The following is a 26,320-nucleotide window of genomic DNA, read 5'->3' on the forward strand; positions in this document are numbered from 1 at the left end:
TTCCCAAGTACCTGGCTTCCAGCTAATGTAGGATCATAAAGTGCGAGAGGGGGGTTGGAGGTAAATGACTACAAGTATCCATACAGGCACATACTTGTGTACTTGTTGGGAATTTTTTTTTTTTTTTGAGGTACACCTAACCAAACTAACTGTTTATTTTGTGATTTCTGTAAAATGGCTGAAACAGCAATACTGTAAATTAAATCAAAACATGGAGTTAATAAAATAGAAGGTAAATTAAAGGTAAAAACTCCAAACAGGGAGAATATAGTTAAATTGGCTGAGACATTATTGAAAGTCTTTTCCTTAGTTTATATAGGCAGGATAAACATCGTATGTTTCTGCTCTATATGTTTTGACGCCCTGTGTGGCACACATACTAAGAATATGTCTCTGTTTTTTGCTTATATTTATGCTGTAAAAAAAATTTCCCTGTTGGTATACAATAAAATAAATATTTTTTTAAAAAAAAGGATGTTTCCCATAGATGCCGCTACACGGGATTCGTGGCAGACGGTCCCTAAGGTGGAGGGAGCAGTATCTACCCTAGCTAAGCGTACAACTATCCCCGTCGAGGACAGTTGTGCTTTCCTGGATCCAATGGATAAAAAATTAGAGGGTTTCCTTAAGAAAATCTTTATACAACAAGGTTTTATTCTCCAGCCTCTTGCATGCATTGCCCCAGTCACTGCTGCAGCGGCTTTCTGGTTCGAGTCTCTTGAAGAGGCTCTTCAGGTGGAGACCCCGTTGGATGATATCCTAGACAGGCTTAAAGCTCTTAAGTTAACCAATTCATTTATTTCTGACGCCGTGTTTCATTTAACTAAGCTAACGGCTAAGAATTCGGAACTTCAAGAGTGGTGCAGCTTCAACTTCCTCTACTACAAAACAAGAAGGAAATTCTGCCCAGTCCAAGCCAGTCTGGAGTCCTAACCAGGCTTGGAGCAATGGAAAGCAGGCCAAAAAACCTGCTGCTGCCTCTAAGACAGCATGAAGGAGTAGTCCCAGATCCGGGACCGGATCTAGTTGGGGGCAGACTTTCTCTCTTCGCCCAGGCTTGGGCAAGAGACGTCCAGGATCCCTGGGCTCTGGAGATTGTTTCCCAGGGATATCTTCTGGATTTCAAAGCCTCATCTCCAAAAGGGAGATTTCATCTCTCACAATTATCTGCAAACCAGATAAAGAGAGAGGCATTCTTACATTGTGTTCAAGAGCTTCTGGTCATGGGAGTGATCCACCCAGTTCCAAGGGAGGAACAGGGGCAAGGATTCTATTCAAATCTGTTTATAGTTCCCAAAAAAGAGGGAACTTTCAGACCAATCTTGGATCTCAAGATCCTTAACAAATTTCTCAGGGTCCCATCCTTCAAGATGGAGACTATTCGAACCATCCTACCTTTGATCCAGGAGGGTCAATATATGACTACCGTGGACTTAAAGGATGCTTATCTCCACATTCCGATACACAGAGATCATCATCGGTTTCTCAGTTTTGCCTTCCTAGACAGGCATTACCAGTTTGTGGCTCTTCCCTTCGGGTTAGCCACGGCACCAAGAATCTTTACGAAGGTTCTAGGGTCCCTACTGGCGGTTCTAAGGCCACGAGGCATAGCGGTGGCCCCTTACCTAGACGACATTCTGATACAGGCGTCAACTTTTCCTATCGCTAAGTCCCATACGGACATTGTTCTGGCCTTTCTGAGGTCTCACGGATGGAAGGTGAACGAAGAAAAGAGTTCCCTCTCCCCTCTCACAAGAGTTTCCTTCCTAGGAACTCTGATAGATTCAGTAGAAATGAAGATTTTTCTGACAGAGGTCAGGTTGTCAAAGCTTCTAACTTCCTGCCGTGCTCTTTATTCCACTTCTCAGCCGTCAGTGGCTCAGTGTATGGAAGTAATCGGCTTAATGGTAGCGGCAATGGACATAGTTCCGTTTGCCCGCCTACATCTCAGACCACTGCAACTTTGCATGCTCAGTCAGTGGAATGGGGATTACACAGATTTGTCCCCTCTGCTAAATCTGGATCAAGAGACCAGAGATTCTCTTCTCTGGTGGCTAGCTCGGGTCTATCTGTCCAGGGGAATGAGCTTCCGCAGGCCAGAATGGACTATAGTGACGACAGATGCCAGCCTTCTGGGCTGGGGCGCAGTCTGGAACTCCCTGAAGGCTCAGGGTTCGTGGACTCAGGAGGAAGCCCTCCTTCCGATAAACATTCTGGAACTAAGAGCGATATTCAATGCTCTTCAGGCTTGGCCTCAGCTAGCTGTGGTCAGGTTCATCAGATTTCAGTCGGACAACATCACGACTGTAGCCTATATCAACCATCAAGGGGGTACAAAGAGCCCCCTGGCGATGTTGGAGGTTTCAAAGATAATTCTATGGGCAGAGGTTCACTCTAGCCATCTCTCAGCTATCCATATCCCAGGAGTAGAGAACTGGGAGGCGGATTTTTTAAGTCGGCAGACTTTTCATCCGGGGGAGTGGGAACTCCATCCGGAGGTATTTGCCCAGTTGATTCATCTATGGGGCAAACCAGAACTGGATCTCATGGTGTCTCGTCAGAACGCCAAGCTTCCTTGTTACGGGTCCAGGTCCAGGGATCCCAAGGCAGCGCTGATAGATGCTTTAGCAGCGCCCTGGTCCTTCAGCCTGGCTTATGTGTTTCCACCGTTTCCTCTGCTCCCTCGTCTGATTGCCAATATCAAGCAGGAGAGAGCTTCAGTGATTTTGATAGCTCCTGCGTGGCCACGCAGGACTTGGTATGCAGATCTGGTGGACATGTCATCCTTTCCACCATGGACTCTGCCGCTGAGACAGGACCTTCTACTTCAAGGTCCTTTCAAACATCCAAATCTAATTTCTCTGCGTCTGACTGCTTGGAGATTGAACGCTTGATTCTATCAAAGCGTGGTTTTTCTGAGTCGGTCATTGATACCTTAATTCAGGATCGAAAGCCTGTCACCAGGAAAATCTATCATAAGATATGGTGTAAATATCTTCATTGGTGTGAATCCAAGGGTTACTCATGGAGTAAAGTCAGGATTCCTAGAATATTATCTTTTCTCTAGGAGGGATTGGAGAAAGGATTGTCTGCTAGTTCCTTAAAGGGACAGATCTCTGCTCTGTCTATTCTTTTGCACAAACGTCTGGCTGAGGTTCCAGAAGTTCAGGCGTTTTGTCAGGCTTTAGTTAGAATTAAGCCTGTGTTTAAACCTGTTGCTCCGCCATGGAGTTTAAATTTAGTTCTTAAGGTTCTTCAAGGGGTTCCGTTTGAACCTCTGCATTCCATAGATTTTAAACTTTTATCTTGGAAAGTTCTGTTTCTAGTAGCTATCTCCTCGGCTCGAAGAGTTTCGGAGTTATCTGCTTTACAGTGTGATTCCCCTTATCTGATTTTCCATGCAGATAAGGTAGTTTTGCGTACCAAACCTGGGTTTCTTCCTAAGGTAGTATCTAATAAGAACATCAACCAGGAGATTGTTGTTCCTTCATTATGTCCTAATCCTTCCTCAAAGAAGGAACGTCTTTTACACAATCTTGATGTGGTTCGTGCTTTAAAGTTTTATTTACAAGCTACGAAGGATTTTCGTCAAACATCTGCTTTGTTTGTTGTCTACTCTGGACAGAGGAGAGGCCAAAAGGCTTCGGCAACTTCTCTATCTTTTTCACTATAAAGTATAATACGCTTAGCTTATGAAACTGCTGGCCAGCAGCCTCCTGAAAGAATTACAGCTCATTCCACTAGAGCGGTAGCTTCCACATGGGCTTTTAAAAATGAGGCCTCTGTTGAACAGATTTGTAAAGCGGCGACTTGGTCTTCGCTTCATACCTTTTCTAAATTCTACAAATTTGATACTTTTGCTTCTTCGGAGGCTATTTTTGGGAGAAAGGTCTTACAGGCAGTGGTGCCTTCCGTTTAAGGGCCTGCCTTGTCCCTCCCTTCATCCGTGTCCTAAAGCTTTGGTATTGGTATCCCACAAGTAATGGATGAACCCGTGGACTGGATACACCTTTACAAGAGAAAACAAAATTTATGCTTACCTGATAAATTTATTTCTCTTGTGGTGTATCGAGTCCACGGCCCGCCCTGTCATTTTTAGGCAGGTGTTTTTTTATTTTTAACTACAGTCACCACTGCACCCTATAGTTTCTCCTTTTTTCTTGCTTGTCTTCGGTCGAATGACTGGGGGTGGCAGTTAGGGGAAGAGCTATATAGACAGCTCTGTCCTCTTGCAGCTTCCTGTTGGAAAGGAGAATATCCCACAAGTAATGGATGAACCCGTGGACTGGATACAGCATAAGAGAAATAAATTGATCAGGTAAGCATAAATTTTGTTTTTTTGCGCATGAAACACAACTGCATGAATGAAGAAGTTTTTTCTGATGAGGAGGACCTTAAGAGACGGTTATTACATAGAGGTTACTCCAAGGGAATGGTTGGAAGAATTTACAATGCAGTAAAACCATTAAATAGAAAAGAACTCTTAAAAAATAAGCATTATGACAAAAAAACAGAACGTTTGAAAATTTGTAACCATGTACTCATGGCAATTTTGTGAAATATGTAAAATTGTCAGAAAATATCTACCGATTTTATTAGGTGATGATACACTGAAACATGTAATTGGCAATGGAGTTGATTTTGTTTATTCTAGAGGTTTGACCTCAAGTAACTTACTTTCACTGAGTATGTTACCAAAACCGAGTAGAAGTTCTTGGCTAAGTAGCAGGTTTATAGATGTGGCAAAACCTGGTGCTAATCCTGCTCCTCTATGAAACAAGGTGTCAACTTTACCTCCTACACCATGGGACAGAACTTTAAAACTAGGGGTTGCATCAACTGTTCGACTACCTTCATGATTTATCTTATAAAGTGCATGGAACACAAAAACATAATTTATGCTTACCTGATAAATTCCTTTCTTCTGTTGTGTGATCAGTCCACGGGTCATCATTACTTCTGGGATATAACTCCTCCCCAACAGGAAATGCAAGAGGATTCACCCAGCAGAGCTGCATATAGCTCCTCCCCTCTACGTCAGTCCCAGTCATTCGACCAAGAATCAACGAGAAAGGAGTAACCAAGGGTGAAGTGGTGACTGGAGTATAATTTAAAAGATATTTACCTGCCTTAAAACAGGGCGGGCCGTGGACTGATCACACAACAGAAGAAAGGAATTTATCAGGTAAGCATAAATTATGTTTTCTTCTGTTATGTGTGATCAGTCCACGGGTCATCATTACTTCTGGGATACCAATACCAAAGCAAAAGTACACGGATGACGGGAGGGATAGGCAGGCTCATTATATAGAAGGAACCACTGCCTGAAGAACCTTTCTCCCAAAAATAGCCTCCGAAGAAGCAAAAGTGTCAAATTTGTAAAATTTGGAAAAAGTATGAAGCGAAGACCAAGTTGCAGCCTTGCAAATCTGTTCAACAGAGGCCTCATTCTTAAAGGCCCAAGTGGAAGCCACAGCTCTAGTGGAGTGAGCTGTAATTCTTTCAGGAGGCTGCTGACCAGCAGTCTCATAGGCTAAACGTATTATGCTACGAAGCCAAAAAGAGAGAGAGGTAGCAGAAGCTTTTTGACCTCTCCTCTGTCCAGAATAAACGACAAACAGGGAAGAAGTTTGGCGAAAATCTTTAGTTGCCTGCAAGTAGAACTTGAGGGCACGAACTACATCCAGATTGTGTAGAAGACGTTCCTTCTTTGAAGAAGGATTTGGACACAAGGATGGAACAACAATCTCTTGATTGATATTCCTGTTAGTGACCACCTTAGGTAAGAACCCAGGTTTAGTACGCAGAACTACCTTGTCTGAGTGAAAAATCAGATAAGGAGAATCACAATGTAAGGCTGATAACTCAGAGACTCTTCGAGCCGAGGAAATAGCCATTAAAAACAGAACTTTCCAAGATAACAATTTTATATCAATGGAATGAAGGGGTTCAAATGGAACACCCTGTAAAACGTTAAGAACTAAGTTTAAACTCCATGGCGGAGCAACAGCTTTAAACACAGGCTTGATCCTAGCTAAAGCCTGACAAAAAGCCTGGACGTCTGGATTTTCTGACAGACGCCTGTGTAACAAGATGGACAGAGCTGAAATCTGTCCCTTTAATGAACTAGCTGATAAACCCTTTTCTAACCCTTCTTGTAGAAAAGACAATATCCTAGAGATCCTAACTTTACTCCAGGAGTAATGTTTGGATTCGCACCAGTATAGGTATTTACGCCATATTTTATGGTAAATCTTTCTGGTAACAGGCTTCCTAGCCTGTATCAGGGTATCAATAACCGACTCAGAAAAACCACGTTTTGATAAAATCAAACGTTCAATTTCCAAGCAGTCAGCTTCAGAGAAGTTAGATTTTGATGTTTGAATGGACCCTGTATCAGAAGGTCCTGTCTTAGAGGTAGAGACCAAGGCGGACAGGATGACATGTCCACTAGATCTGCATACCAAGTCCTGCGTGGCCATGCAGGCGCTATTAGAATCACTGATGCTCTCTCCTGCTTGATTTTGGCAATCAATCGAGGAAGCAGCGGAAAGGGTGGAAACACATAAGCCATCCCGAAGTTCCAAGGTGCTGTCAAAGCATCTATCAGAACCGCTCCCGGATCCCTGGATCTGGACCCGTAGCGAGGAAGTTTGGCGTTCTGGCGAGACGCCATGAGATCTATCTCTGGTTTGCCCCAACGTCGAAGTATTTGGGCAAAGACCTCCGGATGAAGTTCCCACTCCCCCGGATGAAAAGTCTGGCGACTCAAGAAATCCGCCTCCCAGTTCTCCACTCCCGGGATGTGGATTGCTGACAGGTGGCAAGAGTGAGACTCTGCCCAGCGAATTATCTTTGATACTTCCATCATTGCTAGGGAGCTTCTTGTCCCTCCCTGATGGTTGATGTAAGCTACAGTCGTGATGTTGTCCGACTGAAACCTGATGAACCCCCGAGTTGTTAACTGGGGCCAAGCCAGAAGGGCATTGAGAACCGCTCTCAATTCCAGAATGTTTATTGGCAGGAGACTCTCCTCCTGATTCCATAGTCCCTGAGCCTTCAGAGAATTCCAGACAGCGCCCCAACCTAGTAGGCTGGCGTCTGTTGTTACAATTGTCCAGTCTGGCCTGCTGAATGGCATCCCCCTGGACAGGTGTGGCCGATAAAGCCACCATAGAAGAGAATTTCTGGTCTCTTGATTTAGATTCAGAGTAGGGGACAAATCTGAGTAATCCCCATTCCACTGACTTAGCATGCATAATTGCAGTGGTCTGAGATGTAGGCGTGCAAAAGGTACTATGTCCATTGCCGCTACCATTAAGCCGATCACCTCCATGCATTGAGCTACTGACGGGTGTTGAATGGAATGAAGGACACGGCATGCATTTTGAAGCTTTGTTAACCTGTCTTCTGTCAGGTAAATCTTCATTTCTACAGAATCTATAAGAGTCCCCAAGAATGGAACTCTTGTGAGAGGAAAGAGAGAACTCTTCTTTTCGTTCACTTTCCATCCATGCGACCTTAGAAATGCCAGAACTAACTCTGTATGAGACTTGGCAGTTTGAAAGCTTGAAGCTTGTATTAGAATGTCGTCTAGGTACGGATCTACCGAAATCCCTCGCGGTCTTAGTACCGCCAGAAGGGCACCCAGAACCTTTGTGAAGATTCTTGGAGCCGTAGCCAATCCGAATGGAAGAGCTACAAACTGGTAGTGCCTGTCTAAGAAGGCAAACCTTAGGTACCGGTGATGATCTTTGTGGATCGGAATGTGAAGGTAAGCATCCTTTAAATCCACAGTGGTCATGTACTGACCCTCTTGGATCATGGGTAAAATTGTCCGAATAGTTTCCATTTTGAACGATGGAACTCTTAGGAATTTGTTTAGAATCTTTAAATCTAAGATTGGCCTGAAAGTTCCCTCTTTTTTGGGAACCACAAACAGGTTTGAGTAGAACCCTTGTCCTTGTTCCGACCGCGGAACCGGATGGATCACTCCCATTAATAATAGATCTTGTACGCAGCGTAGAAACGCTTCTTTCTTTATCTGGTTTGTTGACAACCTTGACAGATGAAATCTCCCTCTTGGGGGAGATAATTTGAAGTCTAGAAGGTATCCCTGAGATATGATCTCTAGTGCCCAGGGATCCTGAACATCTCTTGCCCAGGCCTGGGCGAAGAGAGAGAGTCTGCCCCCCACTAGATCCGGTCCCGGATCGGGGGCTCTCGGTTCATGCTGTCTTTGGGGCAGCAGCAGGTTTCCTGGCCTGCTTGCTCTTGTTCCAGGACTGGTTAGGCTTCCAGCCTTGCCTGTAACGAGCAACAGCTCCTTCCTGTTTTGGTGCAGTGGAGGTTGATGCTGCTCCTGTTTTGAAGTTCCGAAAGGGACGAAAATTAGACTGTCTAGCCTTAGCTTTGGCTTTGTCTTGAGGTAGGGCGTGGCCCTTACCTCCTGTAATGTCAGCGATAATCTCTTTCAAACCGGGCCCAAATAAAGACTGCCCCTTGAAAGGTATATTAAGTAATTTGGACTTAGAAGTAACATCAGCTGACCAGGATTTTAGCCACAGCGCCCTACGTGCCTGTATGGCGAATCCTGAGTTCTTAGCCGTAAGTTTGGTTAAATGTACTACGGCCTCCGAAATGAAGGAATTAGCTAGTTTAAGGACTCTAAGCCTGTCCGTAATGTCGTCTAGCGTAGATGAACTAAGGTTCTCTTCAAGCGACTCAATCCAAAATGCTGCCGCAGCCGTAATCGGCGCGATACATGCAAGGGGTTGTAATATAAAACCTTGTTGAACAAACATTTTCTTAAGGTAACCCTCTAATTTTTTATCCATTGGATCTGAGAAAGCACAGCTATCCTCCACCGGGATAGTGGTACGCTTAGCTAAAGTAGAAACTGCTCCCTCCACCTTGGGGACCGTTTGCCATAAGTCCCGAGTGGTGGCGTCTATTGGAAACATCTTTCTAAATATTGGAGGGGGTGAGAACGGCACACCGGGTCTATCCCACTCCTTAGTAACAATTTCAGTTAGTCTCTTAGGTATAGGAAAAACGTCAGTACTCGCCGGTACCGCAAAGTATTTATCCAACCTACACAGTTTCTCTGGTATTGCAACGGTGTTACAATCGTTGAGAGCTGCTAAGACCTCCCCTAGTAATACACGGAGGTTCTCCAATTTAAATTTAAAATTTGAAATATCTGAATCCAATCTGTTTGGATCAGAACCGTCACCCACAGAATGAAGCTCTCCGTCCTCATGCTCTGCGAGCTGTGACGCAGTATCAGACATGGCCCTAGCATTGTCAGCGCACTCTGTTCTCACCCCAGAGTGATCACGCTTGCCTCTTAGTTCTGGTAATTTAGACAAAACTTCAGTCATAACAGTAGCCATATCTTGTAATGTTATCTGTAATGGCCGCCCAGATGTACTAGGCGCCAAAATATCACGCACCTCCCGGGCGGGAGATGCAGGTACTGCCGCGTGAGGCGAGTTAGTCGGCATAACTCTCCCCTCGCTGTTTGGTGAAATTTGTTCACATTGTACAGATTGACTTTTATTTAAAGTAGCATCAATACAGTTAGTACATAAATTTCTATTGGGCTCCACCTTGGCATTGGAACAAATGACACAGATATCTTCCTCTGAGTCAGACATGTTTAACACACTAGCAAAAAACTTACAACTTGGTTATAATCTTTTTTAGCAAAAAAACGTACTGTGCCTCAAAGAGGTACTAACGATTAAATGACAGTTGAAATAATGAACTGAAAAACAGTTATAGCATCAAACTTTAAAACAACAAAACTTTTAGCAAAGGTTTGTTCCCATTAGTAAAATAACAATAATTAAATTTGACATAAAAAATACAAAGCAACGTTTTTATTCACAGTCACTATAAGAATTCTCACAGCTCTGCTGAGAGAATTTACCTCCCTTCAAAGAAGTTTGAAGACCCCTGAGATCTATCAGAGATGAACCGGATCATGCAGGAAATATAAAAGTAACTGACTGGTATTTTTTGATGCGTAGCAAAGAGCGCCAAAAACGGCCCCTCCCTCTCCCACACAGCAGTGAAGAGAAACGAAACTGTCACAATTAAAGCAAAAAAAAAAAAAAAAAAAAAAAAAACTGCCAAGTGGAAAATAATGCCCAAATATTTATTCACACAGTACCTCAGCAATGTAAACGATTCTACATTCCAGCAAAAACGTTTAACATGATAAATAGTTATTAAAAAGGATTAGTGACCTTTAACAGAGTAGTTCCGGTGAAATACCATCCCCAGAATACTGAAGTGTATACATACATGTCATTTTAACGGTATGGCAGGATTTTCTCATCAATTCCATTCAGAAAATAAAAACTGCTACATACCTCAATGCAGATTCATCTGCCCGCTGTCCCCTGATCTGAAGCCTTTACCTCCCTCAGATGGCCGAGAACAGCAATATGATCTTAACTACTCCGGTTAAAATCATAGTAAAAAAAAACTCTGACAGATTCTTCCTCAAACTCTGCCAGAGAAGTAATAACACGCTCCGGTGCTATTTTAAAATAACAAACTTTTGATTGAAGTCATAAAAACTAAGTATAATCACCATAGTCCTCTCACACATCCTATCTAGTCGTTGGGTGCAAGAGAATGACTGGGACTGACGTAGAGGGGAGGAGCTATATGCAGCTCTGCTGGGTGAATCCTCTTGCATTTCCTGTTGGGGAGGAGTTATATCCCAGAAGTAATGATGACCCGTGGACTGATCACACATAACAGAAGAAAAACAATATGTTGGTTTTACGACCAGGAATATCTGAACTAGGATTAGAGAGCACCTAGGATACATCACGAATGATATTCGTTGTTCTGCTCTGTCACAACATTTTTTGATGTCCATCAAATGTGGATAAATTCAGGTGGAATGCCATTAAAGTAGTTTATATACCACGTAGAGGTGGAAGCAGACAATCAATTCTAGAAAGGCAAGAAATGTATTGGATCCACAAACCTAAAACCTTGGTACCTGAAGGGCTCAATTTTACATATTAAATTATTGGAAATAATGGTCCCAGTAACTACCTAAAATGGGGCATGATGTGTAGGACTTATGAATTTGCTTGCTTATTGTTTGTTTTCAATTTTACTGTAGAATGAATTATAATGTGTACTCATTTATGTTCATATGTAAATTTTGTAAATATTGAATCTATATTTCTTGTATATTTACCATTTAAAACTACCCTGAAGATGAAATAGTTCAAGCATTCAGGATTGCTATATTGTAGTATTGTGCAGTTAGAAATGTGCCAACATGTTAATAGACCGCATTATATGGTCATTTAAATCATAATATGTAGCACTGTATGCTCCTTTATATTTGTGAATGTTTAAATACTCCACTTATGTTTGTACAAGTACATGGGATTGATATTATCTGATTGTTTCATGTAGTCCACTTCTTACATTACATTATATGTTTATTGTTGACCATGCCACAACTGCAAGTGAGCAGTAAGATAACATTGTTGCAAAATATAACACTAATAATGTAATCACGTTTGGTCCCAGCATAGCAAGAGTTAACTGTTAGTAAGATTTTTTTAATTGAACAATAGGGCAAACACTTGCCCTATAAAACATGCCTTCTTCCTTGAAGTTATAGGATATATGACTACGGCTAGGATAGCCGAAACGCATAAGATCGTGTTTATTCTACTCACCTTCTGTCCATTGTTTTAACATGAATTGAATAAATTTAACTTTTTAATCTCTTGGATGTGTGCTCCACTTCATTACTTTACTTTTCTTCTGTGAATCTACTGGAGCTCAGGGGCTCCGACACTGAGACGCATCCATTGATGTCATCCATTGACGGCTGTTTGCTGTTGGAGCTGCGAAGACGGTCATTGGCGGGGGAGTGATCCGCATATAGTGGAATGAGGACAGACACACCGCTTGAAGTCACCACAAACGGGTGGGTTATCTAGAGAGTGCTCCACTTTGCAGTTACGAGCCGAGGATAGTGGAACGAAGATGTCATATCTACACTCTAATAATTTTTAAAAAAATGTATAAAATAAATTGATTTAATTGTTTTTTGGGATGTTGGGGTGGAGAGCGAAATTGTATGGGGTGGGTGGGGGGCCAAAAATATTTTTGCCCAGGGTCCAGTCAATATTAAAGACGGCCCTGAACATACGATCCGCCGGACTCAGTCTGACACAGATCGATGCTTACGTTATTACAGATGTTCCGAACGCAAGTTCGGCACAATCTGACTACTTTTGCTAGTTATCAAATAACTAGCAGGTACGCTTGCCACTTTTCCGGCCTAGCGTACCTGGTTTTCAATCCGCCGCCCTGTAGGCGAATCAATGGGAGTCTGAAAGCAGCGAACGTTTATGTTCACTGCTGCCCGATATCCCATTGATTCCTATGGTAGTGTCTACACCTAACACCCTAACATGTACCCCGAGTCTAAACACCCCTAATCTGTCCCCCCCTACACTGCCGCCACCTACATTAAATGTATTAACCCCTAAACCGCCGCTCCCGGAGCCCGCCGCAACTAAATAAAGTGTTTAACCGCTAAACCGCCGCTCCCGGAGCTCACCGCCACCTACATTATACATATTAACCCCTAATCTGCCGCCCATATACCGCCGCCACCTACATAAAGTTATTAACCCCTAATCTGCCCCCCCCCTACACCTTTGCCACTATAATAAACATATTAACCCCTAAACCTAACACCCACTAACTTAAATATAATTTAAATAAATCTAAATAAATATTCCTATAATTAACTAAATTATTCCTATTTAAAACTAAATACTTACCTATAAAATAAACCCTAAGCTAGCTACAATATAACTAATAATTACATTGTATCTAGTTTAGGGTTTATTTTTATTTTACAGGCAACTTTGTATTTATTTTATCTAGGTACAATAGTTATTAACTATTTAATAGCTACCTAGTTAAAATAAATACAAAGGTACCTGTAAAATAAAACCTAACCTAAGTTACAATTACACCCAGCACTACACTATAATTAAATTAATTCCCTAAATTAACTACAATTAATTACAATTAAATAACTACAATTAATTACAATTAAGTACAAAACCCCCCCCACTAAATTACAGAAAATAATAAAATAATTGCAAGAATTTTAAACTAATTACACCTAATCTAATCCCCCTAATAAAATAAAAAAAGCCCCCCAAAATAATAAAAAGCCCTACCCTATACTAAATTACAAATAGCCCTTAAAAGGGCTTTTTGCAGGGTATTGCCCCAAAGTAATCAGCTCTTTTACCTGTAACAAAATTACAATACCCCCCCAACATTAAAATCCACCACCCAATCCCCCCTTAAAAAAACCTAACACTAACCCCCTGAAGATCACCCTACCTTGAGACGTCTTCACCCAACTGGGCCGAAGTCCTCAACAAAGCCGGGCAGAAATGGTCCTCCAGACGGCCAGAAGTCTTCATCCAGACGGCATCTTCTATCTTCATCCATCCGGAGCAGAGCGGGTCCATCTTCAAGACATCCGACACGGAGCATACTTCCAGGCCGACGACTACCCGACGAATGAATATTCCTTTAAATGACGTCATCCAAGATGGCGTCCCTTAAATTTCGATTGGCTGATAGAATTGGAATTAAGGTAGGAAAAATCCTAATGGCTGATGCAATCAGCCAATAGGATTGAGCTTGCATTCTATTGGCTGTTCCAATAAGCCAATAGAATGCAAGCTCAATCCTATTGGCTGATTGGGTCAGCCAATAGGGTTGAACTTCAATCCTATTGGCTTATTGCATCAGCCAATAGGATTTTTCCTACCTTAATTCCGATTGGCTGATAGAATTCTATCAGCCAATCGGAATTCAAGGGACGCCATCTTGGATGACGTCATTTAAATTAATATTCATTCGTCGGGTAGTCGTCGGCCTGGAAGGATGCTCTGCGTCGGATGTCTTGAAGATGGACCCGCTCTGGATGGATGAAGATAGAAGATATCGTCTGGATGAAGACTTCTGCCAGTATGGGGGACCACTTCTGCCCGGCTTAGTTGAGGACTTTGGCCCGGTTGGGTGAAGACGTCTCAAGGTAGGGTGATCTTCAGGGGGTTAGTGTTAGGTATTTTTTAAGGGGGGATTGGGTGGGTTTTAGAGTAGGGTTGGGTGTGTGGGTGGTGGGTTTTAATGTTGGGGGTGGTATTGTAATTTTTTTTACAGGTAAAAGAGCTGATTACTTTGGGGCAATGCCCCGCAAAAAGCCCTTTTAAGGGCTATTTGTAATTTAGTATAGGGTAAGGCTTTTTATTATTTTGGGGGGCTTTTTTATTTTATTAGGGGGATTAGATTAGGTGTAATTAGTTTAAAATTCTTGTAATTATTTTATTATTTTCTGTAATTTAGTGTGTTTTTTTGTACTTTATTTAATTTTATTTAATTGTAATTAATTGTAGTTAATTTAGGGAATTAATTTAATTATAGTGTAGTGTTAGTTAATATGTATAATGTAGGTGGCGGTGGGCTCCGGGAGCTGCGGTTTAGGGGTTAATACATTTATTAGAGTTACGGCAGGGTCCGTGAGCGGCGGTTTAGGGGTTAATACATTTATAAGAGTTGCGGCGGGGTCTGTGAGCGGCGGTTTAGGGGTTAATAACTTTATTTAGTTGCGGGGGGCTCCGGGAGCGGCGGTATAGGGGGTAAAACAGTTTAGTATAGTGTGGGTGCTTAGTGACAGGGTAGCAAGAAAGCTGTGAAAAAGCCGAAGAGCAGTGAGATCGATTACTGTTAGTTATCAACAGTCCGCTGCTAATTGCACCGTACTTGGTGCAAGGCTTTTTGACAACTTTTTTGATAATTTTGGAGAGCGTATTCAGGTCCGCGGCAGCGATGTTAGGCGAACTTAAGCAAGCGTATTGGTGCCGTCGAATGCAGGTAAGTTGACGGCTTGATAAATAGAGGCCCTTGTCTTTTGCTGTTAGATTTATATATAACTTTATTTTCCCCATAGACATCAATAGGGTTGCGTTACAGCGATCGCCATTCCACGATTACAGGTGTTATTTTTTTCTAACACTTTCTCCCCATTGATGTCTATGGGGGAAAACGTGCACAAGCACGTTAAGTCAGGCTTTGGCTTTTGTGCGGTATGGAGCTTATAGCACCATATCGCACAACAAAAGAAGGTTTTTCAGTAATTTGTAATGGCAGCGCTATGGAGAGTGCAATACCCCTCATTTTTGGTGTTATTTACCCACAGGGTTTAGTGCATAACTTGTATTCTTGGTGTGTGTTAGTTACACTGATTTCCCTTTGTGTTACAGGACTCAGAATGCTAGACGATGGGTAAATCCTGTTAATTTCCCTTTCTAATATCTTATTGCCTAAGAAGATAGGGTGAGCATTCAGATTGCATGAAAACTGGTTTATGGATAACAAGACTACATTTGCCATAGGACCCTCCCAGATAGGGAGGCTATCTTTAATATGGCAGTACAACAAAACTACATGGGGCAATCTGTAAGAGAAGGGAACCTTCTCATTAGAGGTCGCATCTTTATGGGGGCGAACCATTATAATCAGAAGTGGCACCGGGTCTTCCGACTGGGCTTGTTGTCCAAACCCCAGTGCTTGCCATATGAGGTGGGGCGGTTTTTGTAGTAGGGGCTAAGCTTGGCCTCTTGCCTCAAAAGGGCTACTAACATTTTTAATTGTACTGCACAGCAGCGTTTCTCTTGCACACATGACCTGGCACCCGATTTCCTGTCCTTGCGCAGTGACACAAGATCGCACCGGAGCGGTGAGAAAGTGCGGGAGTCCTTTTGCCAACAGTGAGGTGGTTAGACACCTCATACAGAACATTCACAGAGATTACAAGTTTTGCGTTTGCGCGCAAATTGGAAGGTCACCAATATTACAATATCCAATAACAAAGTTACAAGTAGATCCCAGAAATACAGATAAAAGTCCATCTTTATTTTATCATTTTAAAAGCATCAATACAAGCATGATATAGCGTAGTAAAAGGACCTATAATACAAGTCACGGCGGTATGGCTATACCGCTATCGTTTTAGCTTGTACTGCAACTCTTCATTTCTTACTCAAAAAATGGCTTTTGAGTGTGGAATTTTCAGTTCACCCGTATTACAGGTTGTGCGGTCCGGCTATCTAGCTTATACCGCCACAATCCATTCTGCTATCAAAAACCAGTAGTTATGGATTTTACAAAAACAAAAATGTTTCACAAAACTCATAAAAATTTTTTACAAAGTACACTAACACTCAACATAAACTACCTATTAACTCCTAAACCGCTATCCCCCGCTTTGCAAACACTATAATAAACCTATTAACCCCTAATCCGCCACCCCCGCATCACCAACACTAAATAAACCTATTAACCCCTAAACCGCTGATCCCCCCATATCGCTACTACTAAAATAAATCTATTAACCCCTAAACCGCCGCTCCCCCCACATCGCGACACACTATAAATTAAACTATTAACCCCTTAACCTAACACACGCTACCTTTAAATCAATTTAACTACCTTAAAATAAATAAAAACGTACCTGTGAAAAAAAACTAAGCTTACATTAATTACAAAATTAAAAAACACTATGAAATTTTTTTAAAAACTAACATTACAAAAAAAACTTTAAAATTATGAAAAATAAAAAATAATAAACAAAATTATCAAAAATAATAAAAATTAAACCTAATATATATAATATAATAAGAAGGAATTATTAACTCACTGTTATAGTCTACAAAGTCCAAATTCTAACCACTGCTTATTGTCTCTTACTTTACAGTGGGAGAATCAGCGACTTCCCTCCCAGGCGATAACTGACTCTGGAGCTAGTGCCAATTATATAGACATAACCTTTACCACTGTAAATAAAATACCACTTATTCAAAAGAAAAACCCTGTCTTAGTGAGAGTTATTGACGGTAACCAGATATCATCTGGACCCATTCAGTACCAAACGGTTCCATTGTTGGTAACAACTACATCATCACATACTGAATATATCAGTTTTGATGTTATTACATCTCCATTATACCCCTTAGTTTTAGGTTATTCGTGGCTACTATTACATGATCCCCACATATGCTGGACAACATCAACAGTCAAGTTTAATTCTAAATATTGCACTAACACTTGTCAATCCAGTCATCTTATTCTCCTGAATATTCTGATTTCAAAGATGTATTTTCTAAAAAGTAGTCAGAAAATCTTCCTCCCCACAGGAAATATGACTGTCCCATAGACCTTATTCCTGGGGCAGAAATACCATGTGGACACATTTTTCCCCTCTCTAAGGTTGAGTTAGATTATGTTAGGACATACTTAGATGAGAACCTCAGAAAATGATTTATTAGACCTTCCACGTCACCAGCTTGCGCTGGTATGTTCTTCGTAAAGAACAAAGACAATACCATACGCCCCATAGTCGATTACGGAGAGCTAAATAAGCGTACAGTAAAAAATAAATACCCTCTTCCTCTAATCCCGGAACTTATAGAACGCCTGGAGGGGGCAACATGTTTCACCAAACTAGATCTCAGAGGGGCATATAATCTTATACGAGTTAGACAAGGAGACGAATGGCTCACAGCATTCCGTACTCGTTATGGATTATATGAATATGTCGTGATGCCATTCGGTCTCTGCAATGCGCCAGCCACATTTCAATATCTAATCAATGATATTTTCAAAGATTTACTTGATATATTTGTTGTCATATATTTAGATGATATTTTAATTTATTCACAAAACCAATCTGATCATATTAAACATGTCAGAACTGTTCTCTCCAGATTAAGACAACACCATTTATATGCTAAGCCAGAAAAATGCATATTTAATACCAAGACAATCACTTTCTTAGGTTATGTGATCACCCCAGAGGGAATTAATATGGAGGACACAAAAATCCGTACCATTTTAGACTGGCCTCCTCCTACAACTAAAAAACACAACGGTTCATGGGATTCGCAAACTTTTATAGAAAGTTTATAAAGAATTTCGCACAATACGCTAAACCACTCACAAACCTCACTAAAAGTAACACTAAATTTGTCTGGACTGACGAATCCCAGAAACTATTTGATAACCTAAAACAAAAGTTTACCACAGCCCCTATCCTGTCATATCCTGATCCATCACTGCAGTTTGTTTTAGAGGTAGACGCATCTGACCACGCAATAGGTGCAGTATTGTCCCAAAGGAAATCACTAAAACATCCTCTTCATCCCGTTGCATACTATTCCCGGGTAATGAATGAATCTGAACTTAACTATGCCATTGGAGAAAAAGAGCTATTAGCCATAAAATCTTCCTTTGAACACTGGCGCCATTTATTAGAAGGTACTGACATATCTATATTAATTTACACAGACCACAGGAATTTACAATTCCTAAAAACCAACAGAACACTCACCTCCAGACAAGTTTGTTGGAACTTATACTTCAGCCGATTTAACTACCTAATCACATATAGACCTGGTAACAAAAATTCAAAAGCTGATGCATTGTCAAGAATTCATGAAAAACCCTCAAACCCAATACAACCACAAACAATAATACCAATAGATCACATAATAGGCCTTACAGAGAGTGCCACTTCTTTATTCAAGAAACACCAGGATTCTGACACTCAGATACCTGTACAACACTTACAATTAAGCACAAATGGCCTCTTATATCATGATAAATTTGTCTATGTTCCAGAAAGTTTGAGACTTACAACTATTTCTACCCACCATGATACTCCTTTAGCAGGGCATCCCGGGGTACAAAAAACTATTGAATTGCTTTCAAGACATTTTTGGTGGCCTACCATGATAAATGATATTAAAGCATACATTAAATCATGTTCTACATGTACCATATCAAAAACTAATAATCAAAAACCATTTGGATATATGTTGACACTACCAACACCAAAAAGGCCTTGGACTGACATTGCCCTCGACTATATAGTCGAACTTCCTAAATCTTCTTCCTTTACCACTATAATAGTGGTTGTTGATTTGTTCAGCAAAATGGCACATTTCATTCCATCCCCAAAATTACCCAGTGCCTCTGAAACTGTACAACATCTCATACAGCATGTTATCAAACATCATGGACTACCTACCAGCATTACTACCGACCACGGGTCACAATTTACCAGCAAATTTTGGGATCAATTATGCAAAACCTTAAACATCCAAAAGAGACTGAGCACATCTTTCCATCCTCAATCAAATGGACAGACAGAAAGAGCCAATCAATGGTTGGAGCAATTCATACGTTGTTTCACCAATTCCTCACAGGACAACTGGTCAAGTCTGCTACCATATGCAGAATTTGCGTATAACAACTCCGTCCATTCCTCCACTAAGTTGTCACCTTTTTTCATTAACTATGCATATCACCCAAGCTTCCATTACGATACTCTTCAAGATAGTTCTTGTCCTATGGTCAACGAACTGGTGAACACCATCTCTGACACTTTCTCAACTGTTGAGAAAAACATCTATCAGACCAAGAAAACACATAAAAGTTACTATGATTGTAAGCAATCTCCTTCTCCAGACTATAAAATAGGGGATAAGGTTTGGTTATCCACCCGACATCTCAGATTGCCTTATCCATCACGTAAACTCTCATCTCTTTTTATTGGCCCTTACAGTATCAAGAAAATTATCAATCGCAATGCAGTCACTCTCTCACTACCGGATAATTTTAGAATTCACCCAACATTCCATGTCTCCCTCCATAAACCCTATCATCCTACCCGTGGGACTTCTATTTCAACCCAGGACTCTCTTGTTCCAGCAGACCTCGAAGAATATGAAGTTGGATCCATCATCGACTCCAGGAGATTCCGAGGTGACCTACAGTATCTTGTGTACTGGAAGGGGTACCCTTCAGAGGATGATTCTTGGGAGCCTGCTGCTAATCTGTCGGCACCTCGTCTGGTTTCTTTGTTCCATCGTCGTCACCCGGACAGGCCTAGACCTTGATCCCCTGAGTGGATCCTTGGGGAGGGTGTCCTGTCATATTACATCCTGACTTACCTGTGTATATAGCTTTAAGTAGGTGGCTGCTTCTGCCTCTTACCTGTATAAAGTTACCTCCCACAATCAATTCAGTGCTTGGTAATCTTTCTCCTTTCACAGTGCTAGTGTTCTGAACACTTGGCTCTAAGGAAAGTTTCAAGCCTTATAGCTTTTCTCAGCTAATTCTGCCCAACTTTGTTTCTCTACAGTCAGTCCATTGTGAAAACCTTTTCCCAGCTAATCCGGATCTTAAAGACCTATCAAATACAGTAAGTTGCCTTTGAATTTACTTACTACTAGCTCTGCATCATTCCTCCATTACTTGCAGTGTTTCACTACAGTTCCCAGAATTCAGCTACAAGCTGTGAGGTGACATCACACGCTGAAGCCTCGTTTTCATCACAGCCTCTTCCTCTGCATGTTACTAACAAGGAGAACTCCTACTGCTTGCAAGTAAGCATTTACCAGTAACAATTACTTATAATTATCTCATGACATTCGGATTACTACTTCCAACTCAGAATTTTATTAATTAGTATGCTAAATAACCTCTCATAATTACTTATATGTGACTTTATACTTTGTTTATAAGGATCTCATTACCTACTTAGCTAGGTGTTTGTATGTTAAGTGATTCTGCCATTATCTGTTGCGCCCTATTGGCCATAGGATTACTTACCATCTTCCATACACCCAATATTAAGGAAAGGGTTTTGCTCTTAATACTGATTCCATTATCATTATTGATGCGAGCCCATGAGCATTAACTTTTCCACAAAACATATATATATAATAGAGTTGTACTAAAAAATTGATCTTTATATAATCTACAGTTGGATTCAAATTCTATACAAACCTATCTTTTCCTTTTTTAGGAAATAAAAGACTCTACTAAATTCTTTACCACATTTGACACTGTCTCAGGAACCCGTTCTCCAGGGTATGTGCTTCCTGTGCCCCTCCTGGGTGATCTTAACAACAGATGTGAGTTTGACAGGCTGGGGTGCTGTCTGGGGTTCTCTGAGAACTGAGGGAATCTGGCAACCAGAGGAAGTGAATCTTCCAATCAACGTTTTGAAACTGAGGACCATTATCAACTCTTCAGAGGTGGCCACAATTCCTTCCGTCCGTTTTATTCAATTTCAATCGGACAACATAACTACAGTGGCCTATGCCAATCACCAGGGCGGAACTCACAGTTCTCTGGTGATGCTGAAAATGACTTGTATCAATAGACAGAGACATACCAATGCCAAATATCAGCCATCGACATTCCAGGTGTGGAGAACTGGGAAGTGGATTTTCTGAGCAAACAAACTCTGCACTGTGCTGGTCGCTAAACCAGGAGGTGTTTTGTGAGATCACCTGCAGGTGAGGGTGCCCGGAGATCTGATGGCTTCCCGTCTCAATGCCAAACTATCGAGATATGGATCGAGAGATGCCTTAGCAGTTCCTTGGCATTTCAATCTAGTGTATCTTTTTCTCAGATTATTTTGCTCCCTCGAGTAATAGCTCGAATCAAACGTGAGGGAATTGCAACGATTCTGTTATCTCCTGCACAGCCACACATTGTCTTATGGCACAAAGTCCATTTTACTATCAAAATCTAGATTCTCTGAGACTGACTGCATGGTGATGGAACGCATAATTTTGTCGCAGAGAAGATTCTCTGAGGCGGTGATTGATACTCTGGTTCAGGCATAAAAACCTGTTACCAGAAGTATTTACCATAAGGTGTGGAGGACTTATCTGTCTTGGGTGGGCAGAACATGGTTTCCCTTGGCACAAAGTGAAGACTACGCATATTCTTCAGTTTCTACAAGATGGTTTGGAGAAGGGCCTGTCGACTAGTTCTCTCTATTTTGTTGCATAAGAGGTTGGCACGTTTGTTCAAGCTATTGCTAGAATTAGACCCGTTTTCAAACCTATTGCTCCTCAGTGGAGCCTTAATCTTGTTCTTAGAGTTCAACAGGCTCCGTTTGAGCCTATGCATTCTTTTGATATTAAGTTACTAACTTGTAAAGTGTTGTTTCTGTTAGCTATTTCCTCTGCTAGTAGGGTGTTTCAGAACTGTCTGCCCTCCAGTGTGAAACACCTTATCTATCTAGTGTTCTATTCAGATAAGGTTGTACTTCAGACAAAGACAGGGTTTTTACCTAAGGTTGTCTCAATCAGAAAATTATTGTTCTGTCTCTTTGTCCCAACTCTTCTCTCTCCAAGGAGAGATTATTGTATAATCTGGATGTTGTTATATCTTTAAAGTTTTTTCTTCATGCCACCAATTAATTTTGTCAACCATCTTCCTTGTTTATCCTGTTTCTTTGGTGAGTGCAAGGGTCAGAAAGCCACAGCTGTTACTCTATCCTTCTGGCTCAGAAGTTTGATTTGCATGGCTTATATAGAAGTGGATCAGCAGCCTCCATCATGGATTACAACAAATTCTTCATGTGCGGTGTGTCTACTTCCTTGGCCTTCAAGAATGAGGCTTCCGTTGAACAGATCTGTAAGGCTGCTGCCTGGTCTTCAGTACATACTTTCACAAAATTTTACATATTTGGTGTTTTTTCCTCAGCTGAGGCATCTTTTGGGAGAAAGGTTCTTTTGCGGAACAAAGTTCTTATGTGGTGCCTAGTACTTAGAACTGCCTTCCCTGCCTTTCCCTCCCTAAATTTTTCATTGACTCCACAGCTTGGGTATTGGTTTTCCATAGGTTATGAAAGGATTTCGAGGGATCTCATGAACCCGCCCTGAAATAGTGTAGTTTCGACAGTCTTATGGCACCTCTTTATGCTTTTTATTTCTCTACTTTTCCTTATCCTTGGCTTGAACTACTGAGAGGATGGGGAAGTGGAAGGGATAATATCAATGCTCTGTTTGGGGTGTCTTTGCTTCCTCCTGGTGGCCAGGTGAAGTATTTCTCATAGGTTATGAATGGATTTTGTGGTCTCTCTCTGCTAAGAAAGAAAATCATTCATCAGGTAAGCAAAAATTATATTTTTTCTCTGTGACACCTACCAACTCTCACTGGTTTCTCTTCTAATGCTGACTTCCTTCCTATGGCTGTCTATTTCCTTCAGATACTACCTACCATTCTTTTACAAGACACCTACTATCTCTTATTTCTTCCTTCTCGGTGCTGACTCCCCTCCTACCTCATGGCACCTCCTACCTTTATTGTTGTCCTCCCTGATACTGACTCTCTTTCCTCATGATATCCACCATCTATTGGTGTCTCTTACGTGAGGTTGATTCTCCTTCTTCATGCATATTTGCCTCTTGTTATCTTCTGCCCATGATTCTGACTCTGTACTTCCTCAGGACTCCCCTCGATTGGTTTTCACTATGGATCACAGCTACCAGTCACACAAAGGAGGTGGTATCATGAGTCACAAGCCTCAGTCTCGAGGCAAGATTACTAGAAAACGCAGAGTCAAGCTTCCACTTTTACAGGTTAGGGAGGACCCAATTTGTTTCTTTAGGAACAGATACATAATAAGATCATGCTTTTTATATGTACCCTCATACATAATAACACACACACACACTCATGCATTCCTGTGGATTTTTGTTAGTCTGGGGTATCATGTAGGCAAACATTATTAGGATTGTAATGGTGTGCTCTATGTATATTATACTATATATGGAATCTTGATCACTGGAACCCAAAACTGAATGGGAATCCTAGACCTCAAATACATAAACAGTTCAAAATCACCTTCCATCAATGGAAAAACAAACAACAATAAATACATAAACTTGGTACAGAATCCTGCACTCCGTTTACTCTGGTACATTGGTCCACATCCAGCTGAGCTGTATAGATGAGCACTTATTTGATTAATTGGATTGTGCTACCAGCTATATCCTTATAAATGTACTGTTTTCCAAAGTAAAAGCAGTTAAGGGCTTTAATGGTGCTCCAACTCTAGTTTGAGGTTATTATATAATTTGCCTTTGTCAGGTGCTTTATTTTCAAGTAGGATATAGACATGCTCACCTTTACTAGTTTTAATTGTAACTGAGAAATTGTATATATACCCAGCACCTTGGGTCACATGTTTGGGAAAAGCCTTTATTCTGAAGCAGAAATAAGTGGTCATCTTATCACATGATCACTTTGAAAGGTAATGCTACCTTTTTTTTTTTTTTCAAAGAAAGCTGTCTTACATATTGACAGGGTTGGCAAGACTGCCTACAGCTGCAGTAATTTTAACTCTTAAATAAAAAGGTTTAAAGCTGGTATGTGTGAGAGAGAAAGTTCAGATCTGATGTGTCCTGTGGAAATAACTGACATTGTTTCCTGCTAAATGGGAGAGGATGTACCTCAGTTGACCACATCTTTAGAAAATTCAAACCATATTTTCTCTTGTAAGGTGTATCCAGTCCACGGGTTCATCCTTTACTTGTGGGATATTCTCCTTCCCAACAGGAAGTGGCAAAGAGAGCACACAGCAGAGCTGTCCATATAGCTCCCCCTCTAGCTCCACCCCCCAGTCATTCTCTTTGCCGGCTCTAAGCAATCGGAAGGGTAAAGTGAATGTGCTGTTTGAATTGTAGTTTTTATTTTCTACAATCAAAAGTTTGTTATTTTAAATGGTACCGGTGTGTACTATTTACTCTAGCAGAAAGGAGATGAAGAATTCTGCAGGTTGTAACTAAAATCCACTGCTGTTCCCACAAAGGACTGAGGAGTACAAGAAAACTTCAGTTGGGGGGAACGGTTTGCAGGTTAGGCTGCAATAAGGTATGTTCAGTCATTTTTTTTCTAGACAAGACTGTGATAATGCTGGAAAAGACTGATAATATCCCCATGAGGGAAGGGTAAGCTGTATTCAGAGACTCAGTAAGGAATTGCAAGCTTACATAACAGGGCTGGTTTATGCTGGTTGACACTACTTAATGGCAAATGGTTTTTTATTGAAAATATCGTTTTTTTGAGACACTTTGAAGGTTCATTTGGGTTTCTTTCAGGGGTTTTTACCCACATGGCTATTTTTAAAGCACTTAGGAGTGTTTCTTTAGGCCTCACAGCACCGGAGTAAGGTGGGAGGGGCCTAATTTCGCGCCTCAGATGCGCAGTTAATTTTGACTAGAAGTTCAGGCTGTTTTACATGGAGGGTCCTGCTGCAGTTTGAGGGCCTATAAGAAGCTTTGTCCCCACAAATCTGGTTCCTAAGGGCAGGTAGGGCCACAGCAGAGCTGTGGCAAGATGCTGAAGGTTTTTTAACCGGTTTGTTGGCTTACTGTCGATCCGGTTTGGGCATTAAGGGGTTAATCGTTTTTATTGCTAGTGGTGCAATCTTACTAATGCTTTAGGTACATACTGTAAAAATTTTGAAACGTTTGCTGCATTTTTTACTGTTTGGTAAAATTGTGTGCCTTTTTTATCTCTTAAAGGCACAGTAACGTTTTTTTCAAAGTGTGTTTTTACTTGATTAAAGTGATTTCCAAGCCTGTTTGTGTTACTACTAGTCTGTTAAACATGTCTGACACCAAGGAAGATCCTTGTTCAATGTGTTTAGAAGCCATGGTGGAACCCCCTCTCCGAATGTGTCCCTCTTGTACTGATATGTCTATACACTTTAAAGAACATATTGTTGCACTTAAAAATGTGGCCCAAGATGATTCTCAGACAGAAGGTAACGAGGTTAGCCCGTCAACCTCTCCCCAAGTGTCACAACCAGTTACGCCCGCTCAAGCGACGCCTAGCACCTCTAGTGCGTCTAACTCTTTTACCTTGCAAGATTTGGCGGCAGTTATGAATAATACCCTCTCAGTGTTTTTATCTAAACTGCCCGTGTCACCTGCAAAGCGTGATAGCTCTGTTTTAAGAACAGATTATGAGCATTCTGACGCTTTAGTAGCCGTATCCGATATACCCTCACAACGCTCTGAAGGGGGGGCGAGGGATGTGCTGTCTGAGGGAGAAATTTCCGATTCGGGAAAGGTTGCTCCTCAGACAGATTCAGATACGTTGGCTTTTAAGTTTAAACTAGAACATCTCCGCTTATTGCTCAGGGAGGTATTAGTTACTCTGGATGACTGCGACCCTTTGGTGGTTCCAGAGAAATTGTGTAAAATGGACAAGTACCTAGAAGTTCCTGTTTACACTGATGTGTTTCCGGTCCCTAAGAGGATTGCGGATATCGTTACTAGGGAGTGGGATAGACCAGGTATTCCCTTTGTTCCCCCTCCTGTTTTTAAGAAAATGTTCCCCATATCTGACCCCATTCGGGACTCGT

General features: G+C 41.4%; 1 protein-coding gene across 1 annotated transcript in view; it reads left to right on the forward strand.

Moving 5' to 3' along the window:
• MEIOSIN (meiosis initiator) overlaps positions 1-26,320 on the forward strand; it is a 246,886-nt gene that overhangs the window by 172,806 nt on the left and 47,760 nt on the right. Inside the window, exon 9 of the mRNA XM_053715311.1 lies at positions 23,397-23,528. Coding sequence (XP_053571286.1) covers positions 23,397-23,528 — 132 coding nt within the window. The remainder of the gene's footprint in view (positions 1-23,396; positions 23,529-26,320) is intronic.

This window comes from Bombina bombina, chromosome 1, assembly GCF_027579735.1.
Source record: "Bombina bombina isolate aBomBom1 chromosome 1, aBomBom1.pri, whole genome shotgun sequence".
NCBI lineage: Eukaryota > Metazoa > Chordata > Amphibia > Anura > Bombinatoridae > Bombina > Bombina bombina.